The 16,186-nt window shown below is 38.6% G+C and overlaps 1 protein-coding gene, 2 long non-coding RNA genes and 1 pseudogene across 7 annotated transcripts; 2 read left to right on the forward strand and 2 right to left on the reverse strand.

Moving 5' to 3' along the window:
- Positions 1–1,118: 1,118 nt before the first annotated feature.
- Positions 1,119–7,406, reverse strand: LOC112294740 (uncharacterized; annotated as a pseudogene).
- Positions 7,407–8,571: 1,165 nt separating this feature from the next.
- Positions 8,572–9,540, forward strand: LOC112294381 (uncharacterized). The gene is made up of 2 exons (XR_012219452.2): positions 8,572–8,825; positions 9,056–9,540. It is a non-coding gene; the product is annotated as an uncharacterized LOC112294381 (long non-coding RNA).
- A 1,744-nt stretch (positions 9,541–11,284) lies between these two features.
- Positions 11,285–14,411, forward strand: LOC112294140 (chloroplast envelope quinone oxidoreductase homolog). Of its 5 annotated transcripts, none has more exons than XM_024544335.3 (5): positions 11,285–11,425; positions 12,311–12,451; positions 12,543–12,684; positions 12,962–13,050; positions 13,194–14,411. In XM_024544335.3, exons 2-5 carry the CDS (start codon positions 12,374–12,376, stop codon positions 13,887–13,889), a joined length of 1,005 nt encoding a protein of 334 aa, XP_024400103.1. In that variant the 5' UTR covers positions 11,285–11,425; positions 12,311–12,373; the 3' UTR covers positions 13,890–14,411. The 5 variants fall into 5 exon arrangements, with proteins under 5 accessions (XP_024400103.1, XP_024400105.1, XP_024400106.1 ...); XM_024544337.3 differs by having other exon boundaries at positions 11,297–11,433; XM_024544338.3 differs by lacking the exon at positions 11,285–11,425 and adding an exon at positions 11,441–11,577.
- Positions 14,412–14,776: 365 nt separating this feature from the next.
- LOC149987526 (uncharacterized) lies at positions 14,777–15,967 on the reverse strand. The gene is made up of 2 exons (XR_016497874.1): positions 15,619–15,967; positions 14,777–15,436 (listed from the first exon to the last, which is right to left on the reverse strand). It is a non-coding gene; the product is annotated as an uncharacterized LOC149987526 (long non-coding RNA).
- Between the last annotated feature and the right edge of the window lie 219 nt (positions 15,968–16,186).

The raw sequence follows: 16,186 nt of genomic DNA on the forward strand, positions 1-16,186 counted from the left end.
AAAATTAACTATGGAAAAAAAAGGTTGTCATAGATCCAAACCAATATGCTTCACCAATTGTCCTTGGGATATATTTATTGTTATTGAAAATGCAAGATGGATTGGAAATTGCTTTCTTTTTAGAATAAATGGAAGTTCTTTTGTTGTAGAAATTAATTTAATCTACAAAATAAACACTAAGTTTCCAATAAATTTTCCTCTAAGAATTCTTACTTCAAAAACTTGATCCATTAGACATATAATTACTAATTGGATTCTATTGCAAAGTCCTTGGCGAGGAGCAATATTTCTTAGTAGCATCATCAAAGTTTCAATCTTAAGACAAAGCCTTGATTTGGGCATTCCGTATGGATTAAGTGACTTGATGAATTTGACTGGATAAACATTATTGTTGTCAATACCATCTTCAACAACAACTTCATCAACACTTAAATAGTCTTGTTCTTTTCTAGAAAATATGGCCATAATCTTCTCATCAATAACTTTTATATCATCATTGTATGCAAATAAAATGATTTTATTTCTAGAAAAGGCATCATTTGCTATATTATCTTTTGCCAACCTTAAATAAATATCCACTAAATATATTAATTTTTGATCAACAATCATGTGATCAAAAAGCTTAACTATATTATTGGATAATAAGTTTGTACTATTTCCAGTTTGACAAGTAAAAAATAAAAATATTAATCAATAATAATATAACTATAAAGAATTCAAATGTACCACCATCTATATATACAATGTATGTGTGCATTCTATACTTAAAGAAGTTAATTAGCAAGTTTAATATTTGCTTGAAGTACTCTTGAATTCAACTTCATATTTGCTTTTAATATATAGATTTTTATTTGATGCTACTACAATTTTTTCTCAAGTTTCTTTTACCTATATTGGTAATATTTGGCAAAATCTCCACTAAAAACTATTGTAGTTCGTCCAAATGGACGATTAATATCTAAAATATCTCTAAAAGAATGATTGACTCCCTCAGGACAATAATAATGTTGCATTGGAAGTTCATCCCAAATAATAAGCAAAGTTTGGCAAATAAACTCAATATGGTCAAAATTCTTAGTAATTGATTAAAAAAAGTTTTTTTTATAATCTAGTAGAATCTTAAATGTACAATGGGCGGTTCTTCCTCCTTCAAGTAGTAATGCAATGATTCCTGATGATATAACATATATGATAATCTTTTGTATCAATCAAACTTTAGGTGCCAAAGTGTTATAGCAAAATATCTAATCAATTCTTGCAGATTTGTTTAGAAAAAATATGAATCCATATTCTTCCATTATAAAAGCCACAATATCATCATAAGCCACAACATTCAATACTTAGAGGTAAATTATAAGGTGACTGAGTCTATCAAGTCCTTCATTTCTTGAAATTATAAGGTGACTGAGTCTATCAAGTCCTTCATGTCTTTTCTGCTTCTCCATCAAGTCCTTCATTTCTTGCGCTAGCTTCCCACGTGCTCTTTGCGCCTGATCGAGAATAATTACTTGACATTAATTCATGACAATCGATCTTATGGGATGTATTTTTATTGAAGAGATTGTGTCCTCGAAAATCAGTTCAAGCTGATAATACAATTACAGGCATCTAATATCACGAACATGTTCGAATCTGCAGTACCTGCATGTAATCTACCGCCGAGATGAGCCGAGCACGTCGGACTACAACAGGCCACGCATTCTGGTCTTCATAGACTTCATCCAAGCCCGTCCGCTGCCAATGGTCGAAGTGTACCAAAACGTCTACTTCCATCGTAATTTTCAGCGTGAATTGTACCGTAGATAAAGAATATTTCAGTTCAAAGGGTACCATTTTCACCTCTTTCTTTTCTAGAACTTTAACCACCTTCACAATCACCAGTCCTCACTCTGTTAAGCCTCTCATAATTGCTCTATTATTGATGACCCCAGACAGACAATTGATGAGGCTATCTTGTTCAGCAAAACCGAGTTAAACTGTCTCTAGAGGCTTACATCACCAACGCGAGCCTCTATTACATTTATGTATAAGTTCTAAAGAAAAGCCCTCGTCGGAATATTTTAAGTTGGATAACCCAGTTGTAATAAAATATACCAATGAACTGCATGTTTTTCCATGAGCTGCAGAAGAGATTCAAACTTTACCTCCATATCTGCGTCTGGTAAGTAGCCCACTGTCAATTTGGTCACGTCCATCAAGAATGGATCTTCTAAGTGAATATTCTTCGATGACCGATCTTCGGGATCCTTACCTCTAGGATGTCTATTATCACAGCACAATCAGCTGCAGAGCGAGCAAAAGGGCCAATTTTGTCCTGCCAAATCAAAAAGTTTCAAAATTCTTCAGAACATGATGAGCATTTGTTTTTGTCAAATCTAGCGAAAGCAGTGTTTGTTTGCCAGAAATCCATCAAAGAAAATGAAAGGTTGGACAATCGTGCTAGGGAATTCGACAACATTCATAAAATTATTAGTTAAAAAATTTAATAACGCCAATCAGTTGAACAATTTCATGAACTGAAGGAATTCAAACACATACATATCACGCAACCTACCAAACTCTCCGATAAACTCATACTCCAGGATCTTCCAACCATCCCAAAAGTAGGACGCAAGGCTGTTACACCCACGCGTGCAGCTGGAAATGTAATTGATCCTGATGTCTCAGTCCCAATTGCAAATGGGACATTTCCTGCAACATCGAGATACAACAGGAATAAAAAACTATATATATATATAGTTAACTTGAAATACTCTCGATAGATATTCTCACTCCAGCGATAAAGAGAACCTAGCTGAAAATGAGTTCACATAATCTTACCTGCACATGTACTGCTGGCAGGACCAGCAGAGGAGCCTGTAGAACCTTCCTTGATGTTCCTGGGATTCTTGGTTTGGCCTCCAAACCAAATATCATCATAAGCTAATGATCCCGGAGCTAGCTTGGCTATCAGGACTGCTCCCTCCTCCTTTAATCTGAAAGTGAAACTCGTATTAAGAGTGTAGTCAACACTCTGAGAAGAAGTTTGAAAGCTTTAATGGCCTTTTGAGCCTGCTTGCCATCATATCCTTTCAAAGCTACCTCAAACCTTCAGTTGCTGAGCACACCAACATCAAATGAAAGGATGAGGAAAAGTTTTAGCTTACTTTTTGTACACGTTGGACTCTTTGTATATGACTTGGTCCTTGTAGGATTGTGAACCCCAGGTGGTTTCGTAACCCGGAACTGCAAAAATGTCTTTCAGGCCGTACGGTATTCCATGCAATGGTCCTGCAAAGCTATGTCAAATTAAAAACATTAGAGTTGCCATCATAACTTCAGTGATGATTTAATAAAAGATATGAAAAACAGACTCAGTCACCTTATAATTTCAAAGGACTAAATATCATACCATTCACATTATTTGGTGGGTTTAGAGAGGCTTCTAAGCATGTGCAAGTCTCCCTTTACTCAACACATAATTTTATCAGTTGTCTGCTACACCCCTGGTATCCATTCCATCTTCTTTTTGCAATGAATCAGTCCTACATTCATTATGTGATTTCCTTGCAGGTTCTGGCGTTAGCGATGGCTTACCAGTCTGAAACGAATCATCATCTTCAACGTCCTCCTAAAGATAAGATTGATCCTGCTGATCCCGCACTTTCGTCACCCCATAATGACTAGTCTACTGTAAGGATTTTGGATCTGGGTGTTCCGTTATATTCAACCACGAAACTGTGGTGTTGTAATATCAAGCAGAATTTCCAGACCTTTGCTTAGATTGCAATCTCATAAGTTCAAAGAATGTGAACTTATTGTGGATGAGCCTAGTAAACAGATTTGAACCTTTGAATTAACCACGGAAAATACGCGATTCTTTCAAGCCTTTTGTTTCGCTTGGAGTATTGCTTTGGTACCATGGAAGTCCGTTGTGCCTCGGGTTGAATGAATAAAGTTGATTTTTGATATAGTTACTATGTTGGGCAATCGCTTCAATGGTTGAAACTGTTTGTACTCTGAAACGCTGAAAGCTTTGCATCCACATTGAATGCTATATACCAATGTTACGGCTTCAAAGTTGAGATGGTGGCTTCATTGACAATTCAATAGGGATTAATCTGCTTCATCAATTCAATCAATATTAAATAGCAAGTTTCATTTCATAGAAATGATCACTCGTCCCTACAAGAGGATTTCAATCAATCAGTTGGCAAACTAAGTGTAGATTGTTGAATTCATCACCTACTTCATTTTCTATTTAGTACTTATAATAAAAATAGGGATTCATTTTAAATCAAATTATAATCTTTTTATGTACAAAGAATAAATTTAGTCTAAAATAGAAAGCAATTTGAATATAGTTGAATGATTTCTTATGTCATAATTTTTGCAATTTGAGCAAATTGTATGATTAAATATTAGAGTGTGAAGAAAGTATAAATTGATTAGAAATTTCATAATAAATATTAAATTTAGTATGTTAGGATTTATTACTAATGTTAATATTATAAGATTAAAAACAAATGGAATATGGTATATCACATATTATCCAAATATAATAAATGTAGTATCAAAATATTATAGATAGTATAATATATATATATATATATATATATATATATTTATATATGTATATTCATATAAAATATATTTATTATTTATAATTTATTTATTTATTTCTATAATTTTATATAAATAAATTATTCCATAAAACTTATGTCATTGTTTTGCACAAATAAAATAAAATAAAATCATAACACTAAATAGGTATTTTTATTTTAATTTCCAAATAAAATTTATTTCAATTCCTTTTTATCCAATTTATACTATATTATTTTTTATTATTTAAATAAATATATTTTATAGACTAAGTAATTTTGAAATGCTTAAAATTTTTAACCAATTTTTTGTATTAATTTTTTAAGATTTTCAAACATTTTTTCAATCCAACCTATAAAGTTAACTAAACATAATGTAAAACAAACATTGTAAAACTTCTTTTGTAATATATTATATGATTTTGTGATTTAATAAATTCTGATAGAATTTTTAAGAATATTTTTTTTTAATAAATATTTTTTTATTTTATTGACACATATGACATGATTAAATGAACACTACAATTTATGAGGTAACATTGTAGAAGAAAAAAGTTAAAAAGTGTAACAACTAATTTTCTTTTATACTATTTGAACACCTCACTAAAAAAAACCATGTATTTTAATCTTTAAAATATACATTTAAATGAAAAAACCAAAGTTTCTATATCTATCCTTTAACACATTTTCCAACATATCTTTTCTAACATATCTTTTGTGAGATTTTGAATCCATATGTAAGTGATGCATCTGAATCCATATATAAAGCAATCTAATCCTTTTCCTTCTCTATGAAACCATTGATTTGTTTTCATGCTTGAGAGCAACCAAATTGCAAATCCTCTAAATAACGGCCACAAGTATCCAATAACAGTTTCACTTTCGGAGAGATGGTGCCCAAATATGTAAAAATATCAAAGCTTAGATGATAATCGAGATTAACAGCCTCCACAAAAACTGATATTTGCATAATTCTACACTACTTTGAACTGTGGGGCATGGGAAGGAGCCAACGTGTACATGACAGGGCCACCATTTGTGAATCAATGTGCCTTCATCCCTCATGAACAACAACAACAACGAAATCCATGTCAAAGCAGTATAAATTGAATTGCAGCTTCCTCCAGTGGTTATGCTTTTGTCTACACATCCTTCTCTATGAACCAGTAACTGTTGCAGCGCTGGAAAGTGCTCGAGCAGGTGAGACACCGCTTGATCACAGCACAAGGAGCATTGGAGACATTTTAGCAGTCGTTGTTGAGAGATTGTTCATTCTCTCGTGGGCTACATTGCTGAATTTGTTGGAACTGGGTGAGTTTGTTGGTTCTGTGAGCCGCAGCTTGTGGAATACTTTACATATTTGAATGGTGTTCTCTCTTGCACACAGGCAATTCTAATGTGTTATTTCATTTGTAAGGTTCTTCATATGATTTTGGCTCACAGCTATGTACTTTTCACCTCAGTGGACTGTGTCTGCTTGATTGTGGCGCCTTGAATAATTTAGAATTCAACTTGTTCATGATTTGAGACGGGAGGACAGTTTATGTGCTGTTGGTTACACAACATGAGATGATGAAGGTCAAACCTTCCAGTCATGTCTTTCAACTTCGACTGCGAAGCGCTCCGCAACCATGTAACCACTGTATAGCAATCACTCTCTTCTGATCGATGTCACATGGTCTGCTACAGATCGTTTCACTGTAGTTGCTTAGTTGAACCTAATCAGGTCCAAAACCACCTATTACAACAGGAGGGTGTTGTCAGCTGTTAACTTCACAGAGATTTTAGGCATCTAAACATTAACATGCAAATCCTTCATTTGATGGGTCGTTACCCGTATCCAGCACATACAGTTATCCCTGCAATACACATTATAGGTCTTGAGCAATGTAGAATCGCTTTAAAATGAGAACACACCCAAAGAGGGATGCACGGAGAGAAAGACGGTTGATACTTAGGTCTGCCCTTAGATCTAACGTCGTTTAGAAATCAGGGATATTACATTGATGAGAGAAGTGCGACGCATTCATGAGGCCATCCGAAGGCTCACTCTATTGGGAACCATTCTTGCAGACAACTGGGATGAGAAGGCCTCCATGCTTGGCATCACCTGAGATGGGACCCCTCGCTAATTTGACCGACTCCTTCACGACTCTGTGTCACACAATACAGAACTATAACGAATTCCCAGATTGTGATCTGCTACAAAAATTCCACGCACCGATTAAATCATTTCCTCATCGCCACTGGCTTTAGGAATTGGATGAATCTATGCAATGACTTTTGAAATGCTTTAGATGTAGTATAGTTTCTGATCTAGTCTGTTTGCAGAAGCCATCAGAAAGTCTGAATCACCTTGTAGACTCTGCAATCAAAAGAGAGATGAAGCTTTTCTAACACGTCTGCATCTGAGCTGTTTTAGCGGTTACTTGCTTAATTTACGAAGAATTATTCGCATATCTGGTTGTCTAGTTCTCTCAGGCTGAAAAATTTCTAAACCCTACACCTGCTCAAGCTGCTTACGAGTGAGTCGTTCTCTAATTTATTCTTCCTCGTATTTTGAACTAATTTTATCTCATGTACTATCAAGTCATAGTTCCACAAATTCCGTAGCTCATGATTTGTAAATTTGATGATACTACCCGCTCACTCCATAAACGTATTCACGGTGATGTCAGAGGAATTTACACCGTGGCAAGTTGTGGGGCGGGATCCTGTCGGGGAATGGGAAAACCAGCTCACCTGCTCATCCATCCACCTAGTATTGGTTTCCGATGATTCTGTCGATCCCTTCACACAGAATTCGAGTGTCCTCAACGGATCCATGTGGTGCTTCACCGTTATTTCTTTTTAAATTATTAAATAGATGAATACACGAGATCACTAAGACCGAAAGATGAATATGAGAAGATTCAATCACCGCAAGAGTTTGCATTTCAATATACATTTTTCAGTCACGCAGAACACGTTGGGATCGATTCCCTCGTATGTCTTCGCTGAATATCTCTGGCGTGTCAACGATGGATGAACTGCTATATAAATATCGGATGGCTGCATGTCAATGCACTAAGTGCACGTATTTTTTGACACAATTCGAAACATGTCGCAATTGCACGATCTGAAAGTCGTGTCTGGTTGAATCATTCTCTTCGCAGGACTGATCGAGCAGAGGAAAGGTTGATTTGGACCAGATCATCTCTCAGGATTTCTGTAGACTTTCCCGTAACAACGTTCGTTCTAAATTAAATTCCTTCGACTAATTTTTCTACCCTTGAGGGCCTGCTGTGTGCTCTTTAAGCTTCACTAGCTAGTTTGAGTCATTCTAACATTTCTCAGCTCAATTGTGCCTAACCGGTGCCAAGCAGTAGACTATATACAAATTATTTTTTGTAGAGATGTTACGTCGTGGTTAAGAACTGCTCCTAACCTCTAATAACTGTGAGATATGTTCACCTTGTCTCCTACCTCGCTTTTGAATGTTGAAGATGTTACCCAGAGCGCAAGTAACATGAAATCGTATCGTAACCTTCACTTCGCATGTCTTTTATATAAGGGCCGCCTGGAGTCGTGAGGACTGGGTTCAAAATAAGCATACAGTCGCTGACGAATTCCTAATGATCAAGAGGAAAGACATCTGATGTTTGGTTTAACTGCGCAATAATAAATTCAGTTGATTTCGATATTTACTGCTTTCGATATGGTCCCAACAGTTTGAAAATAATTCAATGGAAAAGAGGATCAAAAGTTATTTGGCCGTCTCCAGAAACAAAAGCTAATCAGCACCAATGTGTTGTGATACAGGTCATTCAAAATCGAAGCATGCTATTGCCATCACTAGCGCAGCGGTTGGTGCAGTTGCGGGTGTATTGATGGCTGTTTGTGGTACTTAATATCTAGTGTAAAAGCTAGCAAGGTTGCGCCAACCTATTGGGCAGCTTCGGTGCAGATTTAGCGGGAAAAGTGTGCCAATGCTCATCTCGAACCACCGAAAATCCTTTGTTGTATTAGAATCCCTGTTTCTTAAACATTGAGTTCTTCACCATCTACGTTTTTGCCGCGGCTGTTAAATTATACTAGATTCAACTTTTCGATGTTTTCGATGGTTTGATCAAGTACATGAATTTGGGGTAGGGTGGTTTGTCGAGTTGTTTGTTTAGAATTTCAAAGTTGGTCGTATGTTGGCGATCAGGCGCGCTTCACAAACTGTCTCAAGCAACCAAGGTCTAGCTGGGTTTTAGAAAGAAGGTGATACCGTTTCGCTTCGGCCGTACATATCATTTCTTAGAATATGTTTCTATTGCGCTGTCGTCGGCTTTGGGCTGTTCATAGTAACTTGCCCATCTTAGACAGCGTTTTCATGTTCGTAGATTGGTTTTGAGTAAATCTGCTCTTCTTGCCTCCTCAATAAGAATTTGGGTTTAGTGTTCACAATTAGGGGCTTTGGTGTTTGATTCTCTTGTTGTATGCAATGGCAGATGTGGTTAATCCAAGTCCTCTTGCTAATTCGTCACCACCGCAAGAATTTTGTTCACTTGGAGGACTTTTGCAACGAACCCAGAATGCAGGTCGTATGGTTTTCGTTCAGCGAAGATCGACGCCACTGGTCACATGTGCTTTGGGGATTTTAGCGTACGAATGCATGTGAGAAAGAAATTCTCTATGCTCATCTTTTCAGTAAGCACAGACGTTTCACTCAAGCATCTGTGTGCATTGACAATTCTACTTTTGAGACCAATAGAAGTCAGTTGGTTTCTCTATGAATGACAGATTCGGAGTATAACTTTTTGCATCGAAACGCAACTAACAAGAATCTAAATCTATATGTTTTTATTTAATAGGAGATTGGTTAAAGCAGGCACTTGATCTGACACAGGAAGTTGGAAATAGCAGTAGACGTTGCTCAAGGCTTAAACATCTACACTCCTAAACTATAATTTCTGGTGTGTTCACTTTATAAAAATCTGAAGGAAATTGCAGCGGCTTAAATGAGTCCCATCATTTTTAAGCTATGTTTTTATTCCGCATATTGAATATGTCACAAGGGCGTAGGACCCCCTAACAATCCGCTGAGATGTTAAACTCTGCAACAGTCTGCTTGATAATCTATTGGAACAACAGTGGTCGACTTCAACATCACCAGAGCCACAAAAGAGTGTGCCACTTATGTCGTGACTCGACCCGGCTGGCACTTCAGGGTAACCGACCAATTCAATTGCATCTTCGTAGACATTAATTAGGAACTGCAGAGAAACCAGCCCATCCGACTGCATCTTCACCGACATTCCGCTGGCAGTGCATGGCAACCGACCGATCCGATTCCAATTTTGTGGATACTGTGCTAGCACTGCAGACGCTTAGCGTGGACAACGCTGTCGATAACAGTGCTCACCAGAATGCATGCCGTCGATAGACAGATCCATTGATCCTCACTCCTTTTCTCAGCCGGCGATTAGCGACCGCCAGTGACGTCGGTTGTCTGTCGCAGGTCGCGGCGACTGATGAAATAGGCATTGATCATGACAAAGGGTAATTAAGTTCGATTTAGTTTGGATTGGGTTCGATCGATTGCGCTGTCACTAGATCTTTGCGGGTTTGCCTCCGCATTCGGCGTTACATATCTAGAAGCCGAACTTGCCAGCGACACGCTAGATCGCAGTTTGCTTGCTTGGCCTGTGATTAGAATTTCGATTAGAGTTTCCATGACCATTTAGTGTCACAATCTCCCACCGGATTGTTATTTGCACATGCATTTCAACCAAGAACTCCACTTTCATGCGTTGTTTAATGAATACAAAGTTTGTTTCTACACCTGCTTCGAGTGGGATTCTTGGAGAATTTGGCCATAACGTTCTTAAAGTTCTATACTTTTCTATTAAATATGTTACATCATATCTAGTCTTGTCGATAGTATTACATATTTATTTGTTTGTTTTATTGGTTTAGAATATTTGGTTATTAAAATAGAATTTGAATAACTTTTAAAGCATGATTACATGATTTGCAAGATATAAGAAACTATTTATATTTAGGAGAGATGATGAAAAGCTATAACTTTTGGAAAGTCAGACAGGATGTAATTTTTTTCTGCATGATATGAAAATTGTTATTTTTGGAATTTGTGTTAAGGCCACCTCAAAAGATGATTTTTATAAAAATTTGGGAAGTTGTATCAATCCTCTTTAAATTAAAATAAAATTACTATGTATTTGTTCATTTGTTGCAATTGTTACAATGAAGATATTGATTGACATAATTAGAAATACAATAAAAGAATAATATGAATCATTTCTCCAAATCATATCATAACTATAATAAAAATTTGTATTATTGTAGAAGGTATTAACACAATAAAATATTAATAATAAATTCTTTGAATTCCCATTCAACATATATAACCCTACAAATACCATAAAAAAAATTTAAAAAATTTAAAAAATCATTTTTTTGAAAATACACTACTTTTCAAAAAAATAATGATTGAGAAAATGATTTTTTTAAATAAATATAAATATAAATACAAACCATATTTTTGTTAGTCTGTGTAGGCAACGCGAGAAGCGGGCCACCCACTTACACACACGCACCGTCCGGGACCAGGTCAATAACAGTAAATAATGGTTAATAACTCTCGAAAAAACTCGCTTACAAGCCGATCGATCTAGATGGATCACATAAGTGAGCGTGTGCGTGTGTGTAAGTGGGTGGGGTGGGTCTGCGTGTGCGTGTATTGTTTGCTACTTTTCCGTGTGCTATTAGTATCGCCGTGTCTTGCAAGATGTCCGAAGCGACACGTTCAACACAGCCCAGCTCCATACCAGACTTGGTTGGGTGGCGACGTTGATGCGGTGAGTAGGTGATCCCATCGCTCGAACAATCTTTCCTGTTATTGACCTGGTCCCGGACGCCGCTTTGATCGATCGGATCTTTGCCCGTGGTCGGCGACTTGACTCAGAGCCATCAGGAGCGTTTATAACACTGCAGACCTGTCGGCCGAGTGGTTGTGTAGCACTGAACCCTCCTCGCTCTGACATCCCTCGAAGCGATTCATGCAGTGCGATTTGCGCGTTTGAAAAAGATTTAGCGAGCTTTGGTCCGCGCTGCTTTTCGGCGGATTTGTTGCAGTGTCGTGGTTGTCTGGAGTTTGTGGTTTATTGTCGGAGGGTGCCGTTGTCGTTGGCTGCTGTTCAGCGCGATCGATCGGCTGATAAGCGAGTTTTTTCGAGAGGGTGCGCAGGTAGTTTGCAGTGGTGGCTTCGATTTTTTCTCAAGGAGGATTGTCATCATGATCCAGTGACTGAGAAACAGTAGATTAGGTTGTAGTGGTAACAGGATTACTAAGCGGTTTGATTCACCGGTAGGGTGTTTTACCCAAGGGTTGAGTCTAGTAGAACGATTGACGTAGATCTTGTTTTTGATTAATTTAGAGAACCTTGATAGTTGATGTGTTGATAGAATCACAGAAAGAATAATATTGCAACAGTGATATGTTGTACAATGATCTTACACGTGACTGGTCTGGGGATGGTATAAAGCCAAGAAGTGTTCTGGAATGTAATGTCGAGCGCAATGCTCGTGAGAATTGTAGAAGCGTTTGTAGTATTAATTCATCAAATTGGCCTTCCCTGTAATAGTAGAGATTTCAGTGCAAGAGCACGGTATTGCTGGTACTTGAGATGAGGCAGGCATTCTGGCAGTCGATATCTGAAAAAGCATTCCTACGGTCTGTGCAGGGTGTTATAGTTGATGTATGATATTCGTACTCGTGGCGAAAAATTTGCAAAACATTATCAATCATGGCGGTGGCGGATGCTTCCCACATGATGAAAGCTGTGAGCTACTCCAAATATGGCGGCGGTGCAGACGGTTTGAAGGTAGTTTTTCAGCTCCTTCTGGTTCTAAGGGTTTTGAGAGAAGAGACTGAATTCGATGAACAATTTAATTGAGACTGTTGAACTTTTGTAGGATGTGGAGCTGCCGATTCCCAGACCAAAGAGAGAGGAGCTCCTGGTGAAGGTGGAGGCTTGCAGTATCAATCCTATTGACTGGAAAGTCCAGAAAGGTGCCATGAAGCCTGTTCTGCCTTACAGATTCCCTCATGTACCAGGTTGGCGGTACTTCACACTGGATCAACTTAATCGTCCTCAATTCAACTGAGCTGCAATCTTCTTTCGGAAGAAATACAGATCGTGTTATTAGAATGAGGTTCAAGTTTTGAACAATACCTTAATGATCATGCAAGTTTCTTAAGAGCATTCGTGGCACCTAGTTACTTGAATTTGGAAGAAAATAAACTAGGCTCATTTTCAGCATGATTGTTTTTAACCTAAGAAGGACCTCTCAAGGATCTGCTCTAAGTGTGGTGATTTGTTTTATTTGAACAGGCGCAGATATTACGGGTGAGGTTGTGAGCGTGGGCCCTGCAGTGACAACCTTCGTACCTGGTGACAAAATCATCAGTTGCCTCGGCAGGGTACGATTTAATCCCTTTTCAGTTGTTTATGCGGAAAATTCTGTGCAAGTCTCTTACTAGACTTTAATGATAAAACTAAACCAGCTGTTTATTACAACAGCTTCAAAAATATGACTTCTGATAATTGATGCAACTTCCTGCAGGCTGGTGGAGGTTTAGCAGAATACGCTATAGCGCCAATAACAACCACTATTAAGAGACGCAAAGATGTGTCACCAGTGCAGGGCGCAGCGATGGGCATCTGTGCGTTTGCTGCGCTCCAAAGCGTTCGCAACTCAGCAGGGATTAACATAGAAGAGAAAAACAAAAAAAGCAAGAACTTACTCATCAGAGCTGCAGCTGGGGGAGTCGGCACACTAGCGGTGCAATTTGCCAAGCTGGGAGGTGCCCATGTAACCGCCACTTGCAGCCCCCACAACTTCGGGTTGTTGAAATCTTTGGGAGCAGACGAAGTCCTGGACTTATACAGTGCAAAGGAGGCAGCGCCGCCAAGCCCCTCTGGAAACAAATACGACGTGGTGATCAACTGTGGTCCACACAGGCCATTTCCTGATTATAAATCGCAGCTCGCACACAAAGGGTTTGTGATTGATTTAACTCCCTCCCCGACTGGAATAGCAACAAGCGCTCTGCACGCCATTTCTCTCTCCAAGAAGAAGTATTTCCCTTTCGTGCATATCCCCAATCAGGCTGATATGTACGTCATTTTTAACCTTCTTCACCAGAAAAGAATTAAAACTGTCATTGATTCAACATATCCTTTGGATAAAGCGAGGGAGGCCTGGGTTAAGAGCATGGAAGGCCACGCTGCAGGGAAGATTGTAATCACCATCTCCTAAGCCTCGCGAAGTATTCGTATACGTCAACCGATTTCATACTATTTTCGAGGCCTTTCCTTCAGTTTCTTTTCACAGCAAAATCAATCCACTTTTTTTCTATCTCTAAATGAAACCTTCGCTTGACTTTGTGGGAGCCAAGAAGGTGGAATAGAGTCCTCCAGTGCTCCTCTTGAGAAAACCACCATGAGTCGGAGCCGAGTGTAAAATTTGTATCTTTGTAAAGTTGTGAATAGAGTGTGAAAGATATAAAAGACACCCGGACAAACGCTAAAACTAGATTATATTAATTGGGTGATACGCCACAAGTGTTGGCAAGGCTATATCTTCTCCAATGACTTTTTAACTAGCCCAGAGGGAGTCTTGGACGATGAAAGTTTCATTGAGGACTTCAATAGAGACTCATATGCCGTGTGGTCTTGGTGGAGCTCATCTGTGACTGTCACATGAACAGATCCATGTAACACAAATCCACGTTCTGAAGTGCGATTGATAGTAATAAGACGGCACTTGTTGAGCACATGATATACTTTCCGAGTATTAATATTTTGTTGCGCCTGTGGTGACGTTTAAGCTGAAGATACTGTTGTTTCTTTCACTGGTGTGTTTCTGTACGTGTCGTGAAAACTGACTGGCTAACTGCCGGGTAACGGATACCGAAAGGGTTGCCGAACAACGCACAACTCTGAGTACTTAGAGAAAGAAGTTCAACTTTGATAAACCTGGAAAATACACAAGAATTCAACAAGGATATGTTACCCCATTTGCTTCGACGCTCTTGAAGAAGGGACTTCGTAAAAGGTGGCCTTCAAGCTGCTTATGATTGCAATTACAATTTGATGTCCCCCGAAACAAGAGAAACTTGCCATCATTCTTATTTGCATGAACATTTTGTCTCTTGCAAAAACTTTGTGCCAGGTTCATTGCTTCAAAACAGTTGGAAATATTCAGTATGTTATAACATGTAAACTTGAAATAGTATATACCTACATGTACATCTGTCTATCTATTTGTGTTAATATATATATATATATATATAGATAGATAAAAATGTATATCTTTCTGTGTGCAAATATTTACCTGTTTATAAAATTAACCTTTAAAATGTTGGGCAAATATCACACATGCCCCTGAACTTTCTCGAAATATCAAGAATACCCAAGTTTTGATAATTGCAAAAATGCCCCTCGAAGTGATAACCTATCTACTTCCTGTTTTTTTTAGAGTGAACTGGGGCCTGTCTGGGCCCCGCGCGAACAGGACGCCCCCTCCCCCGCTGCCCCTCCTTCGCTGCAGTCGCAGAGTTCTCCCAAACCACGTTCAACTACATTTGAAACAAATCCAAACACCAGAGTCCCCTGTCAGGCTTCCACACGACCAAGCAAGGCAGGCAAGAGTAGCGCCGCTGCCCTGAGCATATAAACTTGAGCGTTGAAATCAAATCTGGTTGGCAAAAACAATCAATGCTAGGATTAGCGCGAAGGAGATGACGACGACACCCGCTTGTCCCTTTGAGCGCGTCTCCTCAGCTGTGATCTTGTGTCTGCATCCTGCTTACAACAAAGTTCAAAAATGGGTTATAATTATGGGAATCGTGCAACGCTTCACTTCGTCGGCACCCAATCGGAGGAAATTGAATGAGTCTGGATTTTGCGACGTGGAAGTGATCACATGCGTGGATCAAGGAAGCTCGTTTGTACTCATATGCTGGTGAGAGAGAATTGACAATTACCTGCGGCCACGAAAACACAGTGCGCTGCTCTAGCTGTGACACTTCATCGTTTTCTACTTTACGACCCCAATCAGACGAAGCAAATCGCGCAGCCCGCTTTCTTGAGCCTCGACTTTTCCTGACATCGTCCTTCGACCGGCTGGAGAACACCCAGTTTCTCGACGTCATGGGGCTGACCTACACTTTCACCCATATGGGGCGCTTCGTGCTTTGCAATTTGGGATTAAAGCATCCTTGCCCCGCCATGTTGTCATTCAAGCTCTCTCCATCACAGTCGCCGTCGTGATCAATGCCATAGAATCCAAATCTCAACATTTTGTCTTCATTCAAAAACACATGTAGTCAGCCTGCTCTTTGATTACTCTTAGAGTTAGAGTTGAGTCTTCCGCCTTGGACCAAGAGCTCAGGGGCAACGATAGCTACCTGTTTTCGAAGTATGAATCACTTTATCAGGGTTTGATTCCCTGCCATATCTGCCATACTTGTGTTCCACCAGTAGAATCTCATCAATTCCAAAGCATAATTTTTCCAAAGATAATGTGAGATTAATTGATTGCAATCTCTCTAA

Source organism: Physcomitrium patens, chromosome 17 (genome assembly GCF_059467195.1).
Source record: "Physcomitrium patens ecotype Gransden chromosome 17, ASM5946719v1, whole genome shotgun sequence".
Taxonomy (NCBI): domain Eukaryota; kingdom Viridiplantae; phylum Streptophyta; class Bryopsida; order Funariales; family Funariaceae; genus Physcomitrium; species Physcomitrium patens.

Coding starts and splice junctions, on each gene's coding strand:
- LOC112294140 (XM_024544335.3), top strand. CDS start 12,374: ATGGCGGTGGCGGATGCTTCCCACATGATGAAAGCTGTGAGCTACTCC. Junction 12,452..12,542: donor GCGGTGCAGACGGTTTGAAG/GTAGTTTTTCAG, acceptor GAACTTTTGTAG/GATGTGGAGCTGCCGATTCC. Junction 13,051..13,193: donor TCATCAGTTGCCTCGGCAGG/GTACGATTTAAT, acceptor AACTTCCTGCAG/GCTGGTGGAGGTTTAGCAGA.